At 37.1% G+C, this 20,210-nt stretch overlaps 1 protein-coding gene across 4 annotated transcripts in view; it reads left to right on the top strand.

The window, feature by feature from the left end:
- Window positions 1-20,210, top strand: part of YAP1 (Yes1 associated transcriptional regulator) — an 88,333-nt gene that overhangs the window by 53,658 nt on the left and 14,465 nt on the right. Inside the window, exons 4-6 of one of the 4 annotated variants that reach the window (XM_064718516.1) lie at window positions 3,930-4,043; window positions 16,237-16,430; window positions 17,927-17,974. In XM_064718516.1, coding sequence (XP_064574586.1) covers window positions 3,930-4,043; window positions 16,237-16,430; window positions 17,927-17,974 — 356 coding nt within the window. The remainder of the gene's footprint in view (window positions 1-3,929; window positions 4,044-16,236; window positions 16,431-17,926; window positions 17,975-20,210) is intronic. The other 3 variants (XM_064718526.1, XM_064718536.1, XM_064718546.1) reach the window with 3 other exon arrangements.

Here is a 20,210-nt window from a genome sequence, read left to right as displayed (position 1 = left end):
TATGGCTTTGTTTACATTTGTTTTAAAAATAAGTGTTAGGAATAGTAGAGTCTTGCAAGATTCACTTCTTATCCCAGCATAGATTGAATCTCTACTACATTTTTGCTTTTGTTACTCTTCAAGTTGCTTTCTGTCTGCCAGCAGCAAGCTCTGCTTTGCATTCCAGATTCCATGGCATATGAGAAAGTTTAAAAAAAAAACTTACAAAAAGTGGAGACATGCACCAAAGAGACATGCACACAGACTTTTGAAATTACATGTTATTTATATGAAGTTACACCATTATATAAATATTTAGTTACAGAGGTATGGCTTACCAGTAGTTCTGGAAAGCTGGCTTACATTTGGAAATTAGAATTTAATTTTTTGTAACTTTGTCCTCAAAAGTACCACAGTGCAGGCTGAGTTCCCTGCCTAGAAGGGTTGTGTCTCCCTGTGCAAATTATTTCACAGAATTCTAAACTTACAGTTGTGATAGGGTTCAGTTGTCATAGGAGGCACCAAACAGAACTAGTAGGGGGACCATGTCACAAGGATACTGTTTGTGCTAAATATTTACAAAAGTTGGAGGGGAGACTGGAGAAGTACTTGAGAGATATTTTGGCACTTAGTAAGCAGACAGAAACTGGCCCAAGGAGTAACTTGTGATAGAATCACAGAATCTCCTGATTTGGATGGGACCTACAAGGATCATTGAGTCCTACTCCTGGCCCTGTGCAGGGCATCCCCAAGAGTCACACCATTGAGAGCATTGTCCAAACACTTCTTGAGATGTGTCAGGATTGAGGCTATGACCATGTCCTTGAGGAGCCTGTTCCAGTGCCCAACATACTTGTGAGGCCAAGTGACTATTCATAGCCTCTATACCTTTTAGGTCTCTTTATGTATTTGGTGCTTTATTTAAAAGTTTATAGAGTGTGACAGTCCCTAAATGGGCTACTTTCAGCAGCCAACAAGATCTGTCCATCACCCCAGGCTAGATGTCTGGACTAAATGGCCTTTTGGTTAGCCCCCCAGTATTGCAGTTTCTATACAACATGAGCTACAGTAACTATGGAAATTTTAGTGAAAAGGTCTGAACAGCAGCAATATATAGGACTCAGCTGTTGTGACCTAGGTTATCTAATGCTAAAAATTCTGTTCCTGTTCAGCCTTTTGGGGATAAATGGGCATGTAATTGCAAAGGACTTTTCCTAGATGCTCTGGGTGAATGTGTCCCCTATTCCTCAGCATGGGTTTAGTTCTTTCCTCTGGTAGTTGCCTCAAATACAGAGTTTGTCAAGTGACCCTTTAGAAAATCAGACATGTCTTCTAGCTCCACAATTACTCACAAAACCAAACAGGAATTACAGAAGGCAATAGTTTCAATTTTTGAACTGCCTTTTAAATATGTAATGATGACAGCAGAAACATGAGAGCAGTTTGTTGTCCAGGGAAGCAAACCACATCATTAATGCCAAAAGTTTCCAGAGATAAAAGCTCTGCTTCTACAGTCATTCATAGCACTTAGCAAGGAAGGCTTTGCTGCTGTGATAGCCGGGTGAGCAGATGGACGGACCTTTTTGTCCTGTTCCACAACTGTGCATTTTATTTAGAAAGAGAACCTTGCCCAGGTTTGTCTCTAGTAGTAATCTAGTACTCATCAGATCACTGAATCTCTTAAGTAGCATTATTCCACCAGGTGGATGGACTGATCAGCTCCTGGCAGCATTCTTCAAAGGATTTTGTTCTTACTTGCTACAAAGGAACATGCTGCACCAGTACAGATTTCAGTGCTCAGCAGGACTGACACCCCAAGGCTGGTTTTGTTATTCCTGAAGCCAAAGAGGGTTTTTCTGGCTTTGCAGTTCACGAAGAATTTCTTGCTGGGTTTCTCCAAGGCATGTATGGCTTAGCAGGACTCTGAGGAGAGTGGCAGTGAGAAGGTCTGCCTGCATGGCTGGCATGCTGGCTCAGCAGTAAAGGAGTGGGTTTTGTTCTTCATTGACTTCCACAGTTGGATGATGGGGGGCATGTTGCTGTGCTCCTGTGGTTAGCTGGCTGGTCTTTGGTTACGGTGACAAAATACAGCATTCTTTGCACTGGAGCTCTCATTTCTCCATCAAAGTTCTTTTCTACAGTGAGTATCTTAGGCTTTAAGCATCATTTGCAGTATTGTCACTCTTTCTTGCCTGTTCTGTTCACTAACTTCTGATGAAACTGAGGTACTCGTTACTTGTAGGCAACACTTAGAGCAGTAGAGGTGGGAAGAAAATACCTAGTGTTCACTGGTTTTCCTCGCTTGAAATTCGTCTGTGGCACTAATGATGGAGTAGTGAGGTTGTTAGAGAAGGGCTTTGTTTTCGGAGCCAAAATGAAAGTTTAAATTAGAAATGTAGTTTGCAAGGGATCTTCAAAGACCACAGTAAGAAATTCTTGTCCTGATTATGCCTTGGGATATTACTGGAATGCAATTGAATTATTTTTTTACTCATTTTGACGTTTCTCCAAGAACATCTTTTGAGATTAAGCAAACTAATCTATCCTCCCTAGCTCTTCTCCCAGCTTTAGACTGAATTCTTCAGCAGGAGCATGACTTCAGGACAGAGTTACAGTCAAGAGCTAATGTAGTTCAAAGATGGATGTAGTAGACATTTACAGGATGGGCACATATTTTTGGGTATACCTGAATCTCATGTGTGAAATAATGATATTTGTGTACACTTAGTGTATCTTACATTATACGGAATAATCTGTTCGTCCAAGTCTAACAGCCAGATGGCTTCTGCTGTTGTATTATTGTATTACACTGAGCAAGAGTAGAAGAATTTGAAATACAGTGGCTTGCTGCTATGGCTGCAGCAGGTTTATTCTAATTTCTTTCACATTCTTAACATGTGTAGTGAATCTTTTGTTGTATAATTTGAGGACTGTACTTAAATCTAAAATATGGGGAAGATCTTCCTCTATCTAATTTAGACATGTCAATGTGAGCATAAAAATTCAAAACCATGTATTTGTAAAGCACCTTCCAGATAACATGAGATAAATATTTATTTTTTTAAATAGTTTTCAGCCTAAGCAAAGTATGGGTGAATGTATGTGATCATATAGAGATGGGAACGAGGCGTTTAAGATCGGTATAGGATGAAAGGTTGTTTCTTGAAAGCTGCTGATGGGAGCATATGGGAACCATTCCTCAGGCTGTGTTCAGACCTCAACTATGGACTCTACAACATCATTATGTACTTCCCTTTGACCATTTCTAGAAGTAGTTTTTCCTGTGTGTGCCTTTTTGCTTGTAGAGACATTGTACTGCTGTTCATAGCCCTGTGTCTTTGTGACTGCTCATGGTGTTTCCTTGCCTTTGCTGTGTCATTGCTTGTTTGCCCGCCTTGTTCTTCAGGTTTGCATTTCTGTCTGCTTAAGCTTTGAATGCTTTCACCGAAAGTTAGAGTATGAGGTAAAGAGGAAATTAGTTTTGTTCACTTCTTTTTTTAATTGTTTGTGAAAGACAGGATCATTTCAGGATCTCCTCAGTATTAGCTTGTTCCTGCTGCTGTGTCTTAATCACTAGATAAACTTTTCTGTGAAAGGTAGAATTATTCTATGCTTCTTTTTCCGGGTGCACATGCTGGTTTCATTCTGGCAGGCTTGACTTATTGCTGGTTTCATACTAGAATGCTATAGCAAATTGATATGTCAAAAGCATATGAAAGGATACAAATAAGCTTGAAAATTAAAGTCCAAATCCTAAATAAAAATGATAGAAGTGTTTCCTGTTCCTTGGTTTTCCACCCAGCACTTCTTTGCCCTTAATCCCAGAAATAAGCTTGAAACTCTTCTGTTTCATGTATTGTTATATATGTAGAATGTTAAAATATTTTTTAGATCAATTTCAGGTGGAGCAAGCAAGAGCCCGCCATCAACTCCTTCCTTCTATATTGCAGGCCCACTCCCCGATGGATGGGAACAAGCTATGACCCAGGATGGAGAAATTTACTACATAAACCATAAGAACAAGACCACATCTTGGCTAGACCCAAGGCTTGACCCACGCTTTGGTAAAAGTTCATCTCAATTCAGAATTCTTGATTTGCTTCAGTTCACTCAGCTTTAATTTTGCAGGCATATTTTGAAAAATTTATATAGTATGATTAAAATATATTTTAAGTTGTAGAGGCCTTATTTAAATAACTTTTTTGCTTTTTTTTCTAAGATAAATACTATTCGCTTATATCCTCCAGGACTGTATGTTACCCAAGTTTCTAATGCTACGGGTTGGTATTTTGCCACATGATCCATACAGTTCTCCAGAGCGGTGACATTCAGAAATTACTTACTGAGATGGTTTCAGACAAGCTCACTCGTCCCTTTAAATTAGCAAAACTTTACTGCAGAAGAATCTTTTAATTCCTAAACAAATATTTACTTTCCTTTGTGCTATCTTAAGAGGGCATTGTCAAATAATAGTTCATGCTGTTTAAATACACTTGAAAATTATACCAGTTTATAATTCCAGCTTGTCACAGTGATTATCACGACGAAACTTTTTTGTATTAAACAAATGATGAGGAATTATTAGTTTTGTTGCTCCTACTATAAAAGGTAATAACCTTTTTGTGGGATAAAGACTATTTAATTTTGAAAATAGAAATAGTAACTTAATGATCACAAAGTCTGGATGGAGAAATTAAACAAAACAGAACTTTTATGTAATTTTTTTCAATTATATTTTTGATCTATATGAAGAGCAGAACTGCAAGCTTTTCAATATAGTATTGGCACTGATGACTGTGAATAGAAATCACATATAATATGAAGACTCTAAACTACTTTCATAGATTATCCAAGATGTATTTAGTATGGCATTAAAATTTCTGGTTTTTTGTAAAGCCATGACCTGTGGGTGTCAGCCTTATTAGCTTGCCCTTGATTTGTTTTCCCAATAACTTACTATTTTCAACTCCTTTGGATTTTAGTTATTTTTCCAGAGCCATGGAAAAACAGGAGGAGTGAAAAAAAAAAAGAAGAGATCATTGTGGTTTTCAGGCTTTACTTTTGGACTCAGTGCAGCTAAATGAAAACAGTGTGCAGATCACTGAGTAGGTCAGGCTGAGGGGATGCAAAACCTTTGAAGCTTTACAGGGGTTGACCTAACAACAACTGTGGGCCCCTTCTGGGAGAGGCATTAACTCCATGAATGCCATATAAATACAGAGCTACAAAACTCAACAGTCGCTGTTCTGTTTTGTTTTCTGAAATGTCAGCTAGAAATTCTGCATTTTGGTTTGTAGGCTTGAGTGCTTACTTACAACATCCGTTTACACTTACGGAGAACACCGCATTGTCACGCTTTGTTTATAAACTGCTCACCAGTTTGTAGACAGGTTGAACCACTATGCAACTTGAGCCCAAAGGTGGGGTGTCAGCTTTGGCAAATGTCCATGCTGGCTTTAACACCAGCCAGAGCTACAGACCTGTTTGCACATTGCAAGAGGAGTGTGTGGGTAATTTGCAACTTCACAATTACTTAGTATGTGAGTAAGGCTGAAAAGGAAGCAGTCATTTTGAAAAACAGTGTTGCCTTTTGCAATTACATTTACTCAGGTAATCTTGCCAGGGTATCATTTTCACTTTACATGCATTACTTTGTCATTTCTAAAGATTAACTGGAATTAAAAAGGGGTGTGGAAAATGCCTTAATGGACAGAGGTTGTGAGTGACATGAATCTTGCTTTTCACAACTATTTTGTATTCTGGTAAATAGAGTGGTCCAACTGTAAGGGCAAAAGCTGCTTGTCTTGTGTGTCCTGAAACTCTATCAAATGTTAAGGCTGTGCAGTTAAACTGAAAGAAGTTAGAAATGTCCAAAAGACTGATTAAGGGTTTCTTGCTGCATAGCTTCCCTTTTTGGGCCCACTGTGTATGTGTATCCCAGACAGGCTTGAGTACATGCCAAGGCTCTTTATTTTGTGGTCGGACTTTTAATCTGTTCCAGACCTTTTCAGTCAAAGAGCTCAAGTGTAACTGAAAGGGGCAGGAAAGGAAAAAAAAAGCATGTGGGCTCTTCTGATCTAGAGTGACGGCAAATAGAGACAAGCTGCTAGTTGCTGTTGAGCTTGAAGGAGTTTTCCTTGAAAACCTAAGTTGTACACATTGTATTGTGGCTTATGTTTTTATAATTTGAGCCAAGAAAATACAAAATTCTTTTCCTGTTGCTTTCTTACTTGTGACTTCCTTAAGTCACTCCAGTCAAGAAACAAAAAAAAAATCTCTGACAGAGTTAAATTGCTGAGCTTGCATTTATTTACTATGTGGAGATCCTCAACAAATATGTGCTGTGACCCTAAATAGCATGTGAATGACTCAGAAGTTTACCTTTCTGTGCTTAATATAGGTTGAAACTTCTGTTTGTATTTTTCCCCTGAGGATGACCAAACCCTTTTTTATCACCATGCTTTAATATAAGGGCTTGGTTTTCAATATTTGTGACTACTAATACTTCCGGAAGCAGGATAAATTCATCTTTGTCTTGTGGAAGCTTTTGGTTATTACAGTGATGCTAACGGTGATTGAAAATGAAGAAGGAATTAATGTCTCTCTCTGCCACTTTCACCAATCTTAACAACCATTGAGGAAAACAAATCTATTCAATGGTATGTGCAAACATACTCCTCTGTTCCAGTATTCAGATGCAGAAGGTATGAAGAGTTTTTGCCCGTATTGCTTCTGAATTCCCAGCTTCCAGGGAGACAGCCTTTATGTCTCTGTGTGTTCCTCATCAGATGGAAGCTTTGCATTCATCTTTATTTTCTCTAGTAGGTGTGGATATAGCTCTTTTTTAAATAGTGCTTGGAATTTTCCATTATTGTGGCTAGAAAAGAGTGAGTGGAAGGAAAATCAGTTGGAAAAATTATTTTTGGTGGACTGATTTGGTGTGGAGCATTCTGGTATAGCATTCATGCTTTTAAACAAAAAATAAAGGAGTGTAATTAGCATGTATTCTTTCTTGGAGTAGACTTTTAGAAATAATGCATCAAAAAAGAGCCTCTGTCAGAATAGCTGTAGGGTAGGCTGGGTCTCAAACCTGAGTGCTCCAAGTTGAAGATAAGAACGTCATTCCAAGACTCAAGTGTAACGTCTTTGAAATGGGTTAGAGGTCTTCAGCTACACCATTTAAGTGTCTGTGAAGTCCTGTGGCTCAGACTTTCATTCTCCAAGTCTACAAATACAACTTTAAAACAGTTTTGTGTTAGGATAATTCACAAACTTTAATATCTAGGAAAGAACTAAGAAGGAAAGGAGGGTCTTCTGATGCCAAGCACAGGCAGTCGTAAAGATGACATGGGATCAAAGGAGCAGGGAGATGGGAGGGGGTTGGTCCTTGGGCTCGTGTCAGCAGGATTCTTGTCTGGTGGAGCATGTGGTAAAAGCATGCTGTCCTACCTTCTCAGTGCCTTTGCAGGCCTCAAAGTAAGAGACCTCAAATTGCCTTAGTTTTTCGTTTTATTTAGAAGAGGGTTTTTTCCCTTGATGGAATTGGACTATTGGGTTGAACTTTTTTTTTGGACGGTTTTGTCTTTTCTGCTGTTGTTCATTGGTCATTCTTCACAGATCATACTGGATTTTTGAGCCTTTCAGATAACATAATGTATTTTCTTGATACTCAAACATCTGGATAGGAAGCAGGTCAGCTATGCATTCGGAGTGGCTGGAGTTGGTGAAGAACATCTGCTTTTCCTATAAAACCAAATTTCCTAGAACCAGTTGAGGTTTAAAATTGTTTAGCTTTTTTGCTGTAAGCTTCCAAGAATTGGCTTTTGTATCAAATATCATTAAAGGTATTTTAAGTCTTATTTAAGTTTGCCAATGATAGGACTTTGTTTTGAAATGCAACCTTAAGTACTTTGCCCTTTGAGGGTCCTTAATATATTAAATTCAAAGATGAAGTTAAAGTGGGAAAACACTGGAAACTGGCAGTTGGTTTCTGCTGGTTTAAGTTTGGTGTGGAGACCTTACTACTCCAGTAGAGTAGTCAGACAAGTGTCTATAGGGATTAGAGTAAAGTTTGAGTTTTCTTTGGTCTTAAAGACTTGTAACATGGTCATACCAATGTTGCATGCTCCCAGTTTCTTTCCTTCTGGTTTTCCAGTTCTTGGAGCTGTGATAATGGGGTATGAAGCAAAATATGTGACCTCAGGTTGAAATCACTGCCATGACTTTATCACTCCCACTTAGAGATAATGTTAATGTTCTTTGAAGTTCTGCATGAATTTTGGATGAGGGGGAAGGTAAGGCAAAACAATGTTTAATATCATTAGGAAAAGTGCCATAGGGGCCCTCCGTACAGTAGCTGCTTGACTGCACAATTAGAAAATGAAACAAAAGTGATGATGATAGTATGATTACAGAGAAGGTACACCAGGTTTTGCTGCTTCCTTTTTTTTGTAGTATAAAAACTGTCTTTGAAAAAGTGAAAAGAGCTTGTTCAGAAACACTGTAGTCAAGTATACATTTAATTCAAACATATATTTATCATTTCTGTTAAAAGAAAAAACAAGCAAACACACAACAAGGTTGAAATTCAATTAAAGCTTAAGCTTCAGAGCATCTGCTAATTTTTAAGTATCCGAAATTAAAAGGAGGTATTCCGTAGTGTTGCTTTCTTATTCCTTACCTATCTAGCACTTTGTTTAATATAAATTCCTTCAAATCAGTTTGTAGAAGCCTTTCAAGATGCAGATTTTTGGACAGGATAGAACTGGAGCGCTAGATTGGAAAAATGGGGTTTGGCCTTTGTCTAGTCAAAAAAAAAAAAAGCCCAGACTTTGTGTCTGATCATAGTAGCATTTAAGACTTGTTAAGTTCCAGATCTGCCTTCAGTTTTTGCACAAAAAGCATGCACAAAAAGCATGACCACAAGTGGCTTTGGTCTGCAAATGCAGTGGCATATCCTCTTTATATACCCTGTAAAACAAAGGAGGATTTGACTCCATCTAAAAAGGTCCAGTGGTATTAGATTTTTCACTTGCCTGTCTCTGTTTTTCCAGAAGAATAGTTTCAGGAGATCACTTAGGATGGGGTAAAGACTTCTGTATTTTGGTTTGTGTGTCAGAGATGTTTACCGATGAAGAAGCATCAGTTTTCAGTGAACGAGTGACTTCTGTCAAAGCCTGCTGCAAATCTGCAGAGGCAGATGAAATTTCACTGGTAAGCGTCCCTTTGTAAAAGGCAGGTGCTGCCTTATGGTAATGACAATAAATAATTATTTGTTGTGTATGATTATATCAGAAAGTGAAATCTGGGTTTGTTTGAAAGCAGGATATATTTCTACCTCTTAACTGAAGTTCACTGAAGAAATCACTAAATCTGTCCACAAGTGTTGTGTCAGGATGCAGTTACCTACTTTATGTAGAATATTTCTAGACTATGAAAGAGAGAGAAACCCACACTTTTCTTAAGAATTTATCAGGACAGTAGATTTATGTAAGTTTACACCTGTTTTGTGGTTTATTCTGTTTTCAGAGTAATTGAATCCTGTTTGGGAAAGGAGATTTATTGCTAATGATGTCTGGGTGCCAGTAAAAATAATGCATGCTTGCAGTGTTGTGCTAAGCAGCTGTGATAATGAAAGGAAACTGCACTCCTAACAGGGACACTTTTTCCTTCATATCCTTTTAACACAGCAGTTTGCACTTTCCTGTTAATGAACATACTGTATTAAAAGTTGAAGGTGGATCATTTTGAACATGATTCATTATCTGTAATCTAAATATATTTACCCACTGTAAATATATATATAGTCTATATCTAATCATATATGATCTTAAATTCAAAGACATCAGGCTTTTTGTCTTTGAATTCAATCGTGTTGAAACATGATGGTAGTTTCTTTTATATAGAAGTGTTTCTTGACAGTATACTGTTGATTTTTTTTTTGGCAGTAGTTTTTACTGGATTTTGTAATTTCTACTTAATTATTTCTAATGGGCACATGACAAATTAAAAAAAAGATGAAGATGTACAGATGTGTATAATACAGGGTTTGTTCCACCCAAACAAATTAAAGGAAACCTGCATTTAAAAAAGTTATCACATTATTTTATAAGAAATTGTAAAGAAGCTTGTCTTTTGATTAGTTAACCCAGGAAGTATTATGTGGTGATTAAACAGTGAACCTGTTCACAGCTAATAGCCTTATGTGGACTCTTTGCTGATTAAACTTTGGTCTAACATGTGGACTAGCTTTCATTAAATATATTTTGCCAGAGAGTCAGTGGACAGGCATATGAGGCCTTGGTTAGCTCAGATTCCTGCACTTGCTATAGTCTTCAGTGTTTCAGACATAAAATTTAAATTTAAACAACATTAGTTCAGGTTTCTACTCATAATCTGTCCAGTGCACTCTATCTTATGTGGTTCTGTAGTGCTGATACTTACAGTGTCAGTTGTGTTCTGTAAGTGAAGGAATTTAAAACTCGTTTAGCCTTCCAAAATTAAAATTGATTTTTTTTAAAAAGTGAAAAAGAGTTATGTAGAGAGTTAAAAGAGAATTCTAATAAGAGCCCATTATTCAAAGAGTTTTGTTTTATATGTGTGCACTGAAGTTCCTAAAAGCTACTTACTTTACTGCTGAAAATAATTTATATTTGCTTTTCTGGCTGGCCAGAATATTTTGGTTCTTCTGAAACTGGCATACATTGAGTGAGAGTGGTTTATAAACACTGCTGTTTACTGCTGTGGGGGGGAAAAGAACTGACACAGCTTTTTACTCCAGTTTAGTTACCAGTGATTCAAGAGTCTGTGCATGCTGTAGAGTCTTAATGGTGCTCAAGTCAGTCTGGCTATTGCAAATCTACATTTGACAATACAGAAAGACTTCAAAAACAATGGCAGATTTATCAAAGAAAAAGGAACTTAATTTATATTGTTTTAACCAGCAGGTGTGATAGTGGTACTAAAACAAAAAGAAAAATACTAATTTAATTTGAATGAAACTAGTTGATAAGTGCAGAGTAACCAGTCTGTAGTTTGGACATGATTCTGTAATAGTATTTTCATTGGACATACCTTGCTTTAACCAAAAGTTGAGCTTAGGAGTCTGTGAATATTTCTATTTGCCTAAGACACTAAGATTTGTTTGTACACTTAAAGCAGCAAAATGAGCCCAGAGAACAGTCTATTTGTGGTTTCCCCCATATTCTAAGACCCAGGATTGTCAGATTAATCAGAGACTGAAAGCAATGGAATATTTTATTTTGCTAATTTTTAGGTTGTTTCATAACAGCAGCATTATGAAACTGTGAGTGGGATTTCCTTAGAGTAACATAGCAATATATTATAAAGAATATAATGCAGAAACATGACTTACATCCTGATTAAACAACAAATTGTTGTAGAAAGCCTTTCTTAAAAATCCCCTCGGAACATGTTTTTTATTACTTCCGAGACTCTTTCAGATCCTACAGGTATTTTTTTTTTCTTCATTGCTCTTTTAAATGTAAGCAAAGAGATTTTTTGCCTTTGTTGAAGTGTTGCAAACTAGCACCAGGTTAAAACCTGACTACAGCCAAAAATTATGCAGAACAGTTTCAAAATATCTAGTTTCAAAATGGAGCTGAGGGGGACAAGTTCTTTAGTTCCCCCCATGAAAACATTGATTCTTATTAGTAAGGACACTCAGCTATAGTGTGGTCACATCCTGAGCTTTTTTTGTTGTTATTTGTTCAGCTAAGTTGTATCTCTGAATTGGCTGATTAAAATTAGGTTTAGCTTTGAAGGGTGGAATTATAAGTAGGGAAGAAACAACAACATTAAGCTGTGTGCCCTAATCACTAAGGGTGCAATCTCTGCGTGTAATTCTGCATAGGAGAGAGGTGCTGTGTTACTGCAAACTGTCACTGCCCTTGAACTTGGGATTTTCAACCGACAGAGGATCTTGGGAGAGAAATTAGCCTTTTATGCTTGAGTTGTTAAAAATTTGTTGGCCTTTTCTCTCTAACACCAGTGCCTGGTAATTGCTTCTCTCGCTTAATCCTTTTTTTGGGTTTTGGTTGTTTGGTTTTTTTCATGTATGTCGACAGCAGTCTAAACTTTTTTCAGGAATTGTCAGGTATTGTCTGGTATAGTAAAGAAGAGGCATTTCTGCTGCTGACAGTAGAACATTTAATGTGTAGCATTTAAAGACCAGTAATTTTCTCAAAGCCGTATTGCAGCAATTGCAGTTGACTGTATTCTGCAGATTGTGAAGCCATATTTTAGGACAAGATCTTTTTTATTGTCTTAAGTTGCCCATGTTTTTTAACTTGTCTGCCCCTCCTCCTCCCTCAAATCCCCCTCTTCTAGAAACAAAGACTTGTTTGTTCCTGCTCTGCCTGTGAGGTCTTTGCATCCTCCGCTGTGTGGGTGCAGAGCCCCTTATTTAAATGCTTTCCATGGCCATGGAAGGTAAGGAACAAAATGTATTAGAAACTCGTAAGTCCTAGCTAACAGATAAAATGAAGCTCTTCACCTTTGAATTCGAAGTACTTCATAAGAGCTGTGCATGTCAGGATCATTACAAATACATTAGGTGTACAAAAAATAAAATCTGCTATCTGAAATCACATTAATGAGCATGTTCTTTAGAGTGCAGATTTCTGCAGTTGTGTCCATGTAAGTAATGGGGAATTGGGAATGTATAAAGAAAAAAAAGCTCACCAAAAAAACAAGCAAGCAAAAGTACCTCAACGGCAAATCAACAACAAAAAGCTTTAAAACCCTCTGTTTTTTCCTGTCACTTGAAACAAGATGTGTTTCCACCCCACTTTTTCATTAAATACTGTGTTGGAAATTATAGATAATTACATTCTTCTTTGAGTTTCCCTTGAAGATAGCACGCTTGTGTAATCACCAAGGTGTATGAAAATCATTGATACTATTGTTGTGGTTTTTTCACTTGGATATGTTAAGTCAGTAAAATTCAGTTGGCAGCATCTTCTTCTAATATCCTGACTTTTAGTTTAATTTCACTGTTAAAAAGAGTTCGCGCATATAAAAAATCTGAGGACAGTTTAAAATCTTATCAATTAGAAGTCTTTTGCACTTTCCTGAAATAATGAAATGTTCAGAAACATCCTTTCAATTATACGATGATGATGATAATAATAATAGTAATTGTGGAATTTTAGATTCAGTTTCCAAATAATTATCAAATCATATAATTAAGTGATCCCCTAATATTTATTGATGTATTTTAAGTATACACCAAAGTCTCAATATCTTATGATATTTCTGCTTTAGATATGCTTTTTCTTAGAAATACTACTTTCAAAGTGGACATTAGAAGACATTTGGGGGATCTAGAATGAGGGAATAAAATGAAAAACATCAGAGAAACGTGATTTCTTTCTTAAAGTTAAAATTGCAAAGTCAAGTAGATGAGAAGAATGGGGCAAACAGTGGTCAGAGAGAACAGGAATAATACAAGCAGCTGTCAGAAATTAAAAAAGCAGAAAGTGGCATGAGCGGGAAATACAAAGCTGCCTCTTTGAGGAAAAGAAATACTTGTATGGTGCATGCAGGAAAAACAAATTCATAACATGTTAAAGGAATGTTAGTGATACTGCACTGAAGTGTTTAACTAAGGTTAGACACTATTAAATTTTTATGAGGTTATCTGTAACATGACTTGGCTGTGAACTGCATTGAGGTAGGACTCTGAAACCATGATTATATAACTGGGGACTAGACTATAAAGGGAGTGTTTTTAACCAAAAGAAAATTGACATTTTCCAGCTTTGAGTACTTAAATTCTACAAGCTAGTTTGCTTTTAACTTAAATGTGCTCATTTCAGGTGATTGTAGTTTTTGAATTTTTCTCCCTTTTGACTTTACACCATAATTGACCTTCCATCTTGTTTATTAGCAGGGTTTGGATCCTGGAACATCTGAGAGGTAGCACAGACTTTGGATAGGGTTGCAGAATTAACTAACAGCAGGAGAATGCTGTTTTCCGTTGTCCCCTATTAACTTCATTTCTGCTTATTTTGTGAAAGAGAGTAAGATCTATAGAGCAAAAGGCATGGTCCTGGTTCCAGATTTGAAAAGAGAGAAAGGAGGAGATCTATTCCCCACTCCAGAAATGTCTTGTCTAGCTTATCTATAGCTTATCTAAAGCTGCTCGATGGGCTGCCTTGCTTTTTGCATTGTTTTCTCTAGCTTCAACTTTGCTTCAACTTTGATAAATGAAGGTTGAGTAATTGCTGTCAAGCTTCCAGCAGATATTGCCCAGTGGAGCTCCTGGTGCTTGTAGTTAAACTGCCCACATCCTTACAGGGCAGATGTTGATGGTGTTAGGACTTTTGCTCAAGTTTCTTGGTAGTGTCTTGGGCTGTTCTTCCTGCCACTGGCCCAGAGACCACAGCACGCATGGCAAAGCTCACTCTGGTCACCTTCTGTCCTGAAGTTCAGTTCTGACAGTGAAGTGGTGCTGGATGTCTCGTAACAGCCACTGCTTGATTTTAGCCTTTGATCCACAGGAATGTCATTTTCCCACTGTTTTTTTTCACGCTGCATCAGGATGAGACTTGTAGGTTGGAACTGAACTGCAGCCCTCGGTGTTTCTACTTGGTACTGGGATCCAGTTTGTATTCCTACTTCACAGATTCACTTACCTTACAGGAAGTTCTATCATATTAGCTAAGCTAATATGAAGCTCTTTAACTAGTAACTGCATGAAATACTGTTTCAAAAAACTGTAAGCTAATTTACAGCATTTTATGTTGGCTGGACTCATGAAAATATGACCCTTCTGCCCATTAGACTGTTGAGTCTGTGCTGGACCAGTGGATTAGTTGAAAGGGTAGACTGCAGGGTTGGGTCTCTAATTGGTTTAGTGTTATGTGATAAATATATGTTGGCTTTCTTGGAACAGAAAACCAGCACTATTTTACCTTAAATTGAACACACAAAAGACAGTGGAGACTGAAGGGCTTTTCAGTGAAAAGATTATATAGATTTTTTTATGAGAGAAATCTCCTTTCTTATGGTAGTTAGAAATATTAGTATTCCAGGAATCCTCTATATGATGAAAACATTAATTCAAACTAATTCTACAGATATTTTTTTCCCACTTCACCCTGTCATCCTAAAAGAACCTCTCTCTTTTTTTTCCTTAGTTTCTGTAAACCATAATCTTCATTCCCAGAAAAAAAAAATCCCTGCCATTCTCCCATCATTGCTTCAGCAAAGGCATTCTGCAGAATACTGAGTGTTAACAGATTCAGTCTGTTACGGGGAACACCATGGAGATGGAGAGCTAATTCCAAGCTGAAAGCCCCTGAAAATAGTGCCCTTGCAATACAGTTAGCTTTTCCCACCCTCTCTTTCACTCTGGAAACCCCAGTGCTCTGTTGACTTTAACCATATTGGTGTCATGTGAGGGAGAAATCAGGCCTCATGCATCCCAGTTATGTATTATTTTATAAAATGTAATTGTCTTAGGCCTTGCTTTTATAGGGGAAGGGAAGATGGGTTCTCATTGTGCATTATGCTTTCAAAGCTCCATTTTTAGGCTCCGCTGCCCAGGAAAAATGCAATGCATAATTCTGGGGGATAAAAGAAAATGAAGCACTAGCAAAATGTTTTCTATGTTGATGTCCATATTTATGGGTGTATAATTCATTTGCCATTTCTGTACCAACTGTAATTTTGCCTATCAAGAAGCTCTAAATGAAATCTCTAACACTAAAATAGTGATGTGACAAGGATGTGAATGCTGGTTGCATGACCTTGCACCACAACAGGTAGCCTTTAATTGTTTTTGATAAAAGTGAAATATCCATTTTGTCGTTCTGTGTGTTCTGAAGTTAAATGTACCTATGATTCCACATGAATAAACTAGTTATTTACTGTTTTTGTGTGTAGTGAGGATAGTTTATTAGAAAGAAGAGAGATTTTTCTAATTCAATTTGAAATATATTTTTACTACCACTTTTGAATTTTTCACCAGTTAGCCCATTAAACTGTTTTTAGAATCTTTTAGAATAAGTACATGGTCTTAACCATGAGACTGTTGTGCTAATTTTGCACACATCAATTACTCACACATGAGCATATGTTTCACACTCTGAATATTAATGTAGCTGCATGTTTTGTACTGTCATGCCTTGTAATTTTGTATTTTTTTTAATGTATACCTTTCATGAATACTATTTCCGTTGCATGTATTTGTTTGAATTTATTTTTGAAATGTTTATTGTTTTGGTTCCTTAGCCATGAATCAGCGAATCAGCCAAAGTGCTCCTGTCAAACAGCCACCTCCTCTGGCTCCTCAGAGTCCCCAGGGTGGTGTAATGGGAGGGAGTAGCTCCAATCAGCAGCAACAGATGAGACTTCAGCAGCTGCAGATGGAGAAAGAAAGGCTGAGACTGAAGCATCAAGAACTGCTTCGGCAGGTGAGGCCACAGGTTAGACACCTACTTCCACTATTTCTTTTGTATGTTATGTTTTGATTTTTCTAAGTTGTTGTTTCAGCGAGTCCTAAAGACCAGTGACTATACAAAAAGCTTTGAGATCTAAAAAGGTCTGAGTTCATTCTCTTATTGATATCAGCTTGGTGGTGAAAGTATTTAATTTTTTAAGACTGAAGAATTTTGCTTCCCTCCCTCATTCCTCCCTCTAACAAAACTCTTAAAGAGCAGGCTTCACAAACTATAAAGATGACAGTGTGGACTGTTGATATGATTGGATATTCCTCATAATAATATATTTCTTATTCATTGAGTTCCAAGTCATGCAAAAAGTTATTTCCCACAGCTACTTTAGTTCTCCCTTTTAAGTGGAGAAAATCTTCAGTTTTAGAACCTGTTGCAGTCTGTAGGATTTTGAAGTATTTTCAAACTTTATATAAGATACATTGAGGAAAGGCCTTGTTGCCAAAGTCTTACCTGTTCAATAGTAGAGTGAGCATGAAACAACTGAATAACTTGTGCTGCATTTTGAACCTGTGGCTTTCTTATCCTGAAGAATTTCAAACTTCATAATAAGGCTGCAAACTATGCCTTTCAGTGTTTTCTACTATATGGATATGGCTGTAGCAAATATTAAAGTGTAGGGCTGGACTTCACAATCTCTGGATTGGAATTCGGGCTTGATCTCCTTTTGACTCTAAGCCTTCTGCTTTGATTGTTCAATCTGAGTGTTTTAATAGTTATAACTATCTGTGCTAGATACTTAAGATATTTCTTTGGGTTTTTGACACTGGCAGAAAAAGCACTAATCTTTTCTTTGAGAAAAACCTTCTAAAATCTTTCCTTTTTCACTTTGGGTGATGGGTCTTGTTTCAGAAGAGGATAACATCTTAATGTCTTCAAAGACAGCTTTTCTCTTTCTTCATCACCTGCAGTATTCTGTCCTGGAATCTGACTTCCGTTATCCCCTTTGTAGTCAAGGACTATTTTGTAGGAATCTTCAGCATCTCTTGGTGTAAGATGGGTCATCTTTACAGCCATTACTTTTTATAGTACTCTAGGTAAGAATACATTGCAAAGGTGGCATCAGGACTTTCTCTCTGCTTAAGCACCTGGGCTTCTGCTGTTTCTGCTTTGCAATTAATCCACAAACAGACATTTTACCTTGTGCTAGCATGCGTCTAGGTAGGCCTTCTAATTGTCTTCTTGCCTCAGTTGTCATTGAGAACCTGACTAACTTTGGAGCAGGTGACAACCGATTCTCTTCATGTTGTTCTCCTTAGTTGTTAAGCTTGTCTGTCAAATATGCATCCTTGGTAAATCTGTGAGTTTTGTTTCACTGTGTCATGATTTTCACAGTTCTTAACTCCCTTATCCTGTCTCATCTGGCCTGTCTCGGGGGCTTGATACTACAAGATGGTGTTTATAAGACAGCCTGCATAGGTAAACCGTGCAGCTAAAGTAATTTTTATCCATCTTATTTTTACTCTTAGGCATTGCGGAATATCAATCCCAGCACAGCAAATTCTCCAAAACATCAGGTAGGCTCTAAACTGATGTTTCAGCGTAATTAGAAAAATGAAAGCATTAAATTAGGCTAGCAGGGAACATTTTTGCTACATGAAAACATTCTAAAAAAGAAGGGAAAATAACCAAAACCAACAAACAAAAAACCAGCCTCTGCCATGCACATTTTTGAATCACTTTTCTGGTCACAGCCCTAACACTGTTTTTAGGAGTGCTGCATTACCACAACTTTATATCAATATTTAAGAGCAAACAAGGAATTCATTGCACATTTTTTTACATTGAAAACAGCCTTCTTGTTTAGCATTCTTGAGGATACTGCTGTTCCAGTCCTGATGTCATCAAGATGTTTGTTTGAAGCAAACTATCTAAGGTAGTAGTTGGTGACTTTTGAGTACTGTTCATATGAATGTTCTTATCAGTTCATTAAAGCAAGTATGATCTTAGAGAAGGATATTTCTTATCACTTAATGAAGAGTCACTTGAAATAGTTACGATTTTTAAGCATGCATAATATAACAGAATTACTTAATAGATTAGATGAACAAAATAATTGCTATGCAGTATAGTTTTTCCATTTGGACGTTTAACTGGCTCTTGCACACATACATTTTCTGTATAGAAAACAACTGTATAGTTATGAAAAGCTCAGACCAAAATAAAATTGTTCAAAATGTGAAGCATAATAAACAGCTTAATGTGGTCTTCTTTCAGTTGCTAAAGAAGTTGAACATAGAATGAATCTCTGGAAGGGTGGATTTATGGATATATTCGGAGAACTTCATGTTTACTAATGATAACAGTATTTTAATCTACTGATTCTTAGTACCAATATTTATATTAGCTTGTATTGTTCTTTGTTTTTTTAAGAAAAACCTCTGTATGCACTGGGCAAGAAAAACATAATAAATGAAAGTATCCTCTGTTTGGAAGCCATGAGTACTGATGTACTGTTGCATTCTGAGGAGCACCACAACCTTGAATGTTACTAGTTCTGAGATATAGGAACCTCAGACCTTAGTGCTGACACCCTGGAATAAATACTTTCTTGTTTGGCAATACCAGAGCCGCTCTTAAACAGAAGCATTTTAATTGAGATGTAGTAATTTGATTAATTAACAAAGCATTAGCCACATAATGATCTTATCAGTCAATATTAGATTCTATTCTGGAGGAGAAAAAAAAGTCCTCAAGAATAATGGGTATACAAGAGAATAAACAAAGGAGAACTACTCCACAGTAGTGGAGTAAAATACCTTATCTTCTGGCATAATTAGGTCATTCATAGGGGATGTTTTTCTTACAGAATGCCAAAAGTCTATTCTGTGTTTTCTTCTATGCCTGAAGCCCTGTCATTGTTCACTCTTCCACTAATTTCTTCCTGTTGCCAACTCAAAAAAATACAGGAAATGGAGAAGTTTGTTATCAGTTTCATACTGTACTGTGTAAGATGCGGTTTTTGGAACTTCAAATTATGGCTTTAAATCCTACAAAACAGCAAAAACTCAAAGGGACTATACTGATAATTCATTAAATGTATATGTACCGGTCACTCTGCTCTGTTTGGAGTGGAAACTGATGAAAGGAGTCATACAAAAATCTGGATTCCATTTATATTTAAACTTGCTTCCTACTGAACCTCCTGCCTGGGATCAGTTGTATTAGTCTGCACTTGCTAATGAGTCAAGGTGTGTCTGAGTGATCTGTTGGGTGGAAGAATGGGCAATCATGTCACCTTTAAAGTTCTGTTATACTAGACTATTCGTGTCACACCATCTAAATGTACTTTTTTTGTTTTCATATCACCTCAGTAAAGTAATGAATAGCCACAGGTGGAAGAAAGTGCTTAGAGAACTGCTTCAGGGTTCTGGTTCTCTAAATGCTTCTTGAGGCCTTGTACTGTAGAGGCAAATGTAGTCGGTCTTCTCTGATGCTGCTGCTATTGAAGTCCCAGTCTGTACATCTGATCAGATCACAGCTGACCTAGTTAATCTGGAAAATGTACAGGAAGAATTAAAATTTCTTTGGTCAACTTTTTCTTGCAGACAGGTCTTTCTTTCTTTTTGAATAAAATTAATAAAGTTTGGAGGAATTACCTGCTTCCCTGATGATAAAGCTGTGCTTGGTGGCAGAGTAATTGCTTCTCTTGCTAACTTTTATATATTCTTTTAAGGAACTATAAAAATTAAATCTTCATATATTCAGTGCTCTTAATTCTGGGACAGCTAAGTCTGTTTTAGAGAGGGATTG

Source organism: Zonotrichia leucophrys, chromosome 1 (genome assembly GCF_028769735.1).
Source record: "Zonotrichia leucophrys gambelii isolate GWCS_2022_RI chromosome 1, RI_Zleu_2.0, whole genome shotgun sequence".
Lineage (NCBI taxonomy): Eukaryota > Metazoa > Chordata > Aves > Passeriformes > Passerellidae > Zonotrichia > Zonotrichia leucophrys.
The sequence above is the reverse complement of the archived record's forward strand: the minus strand, read 5'-3'. Positions and strand labels throughout refer to the sequence as shown.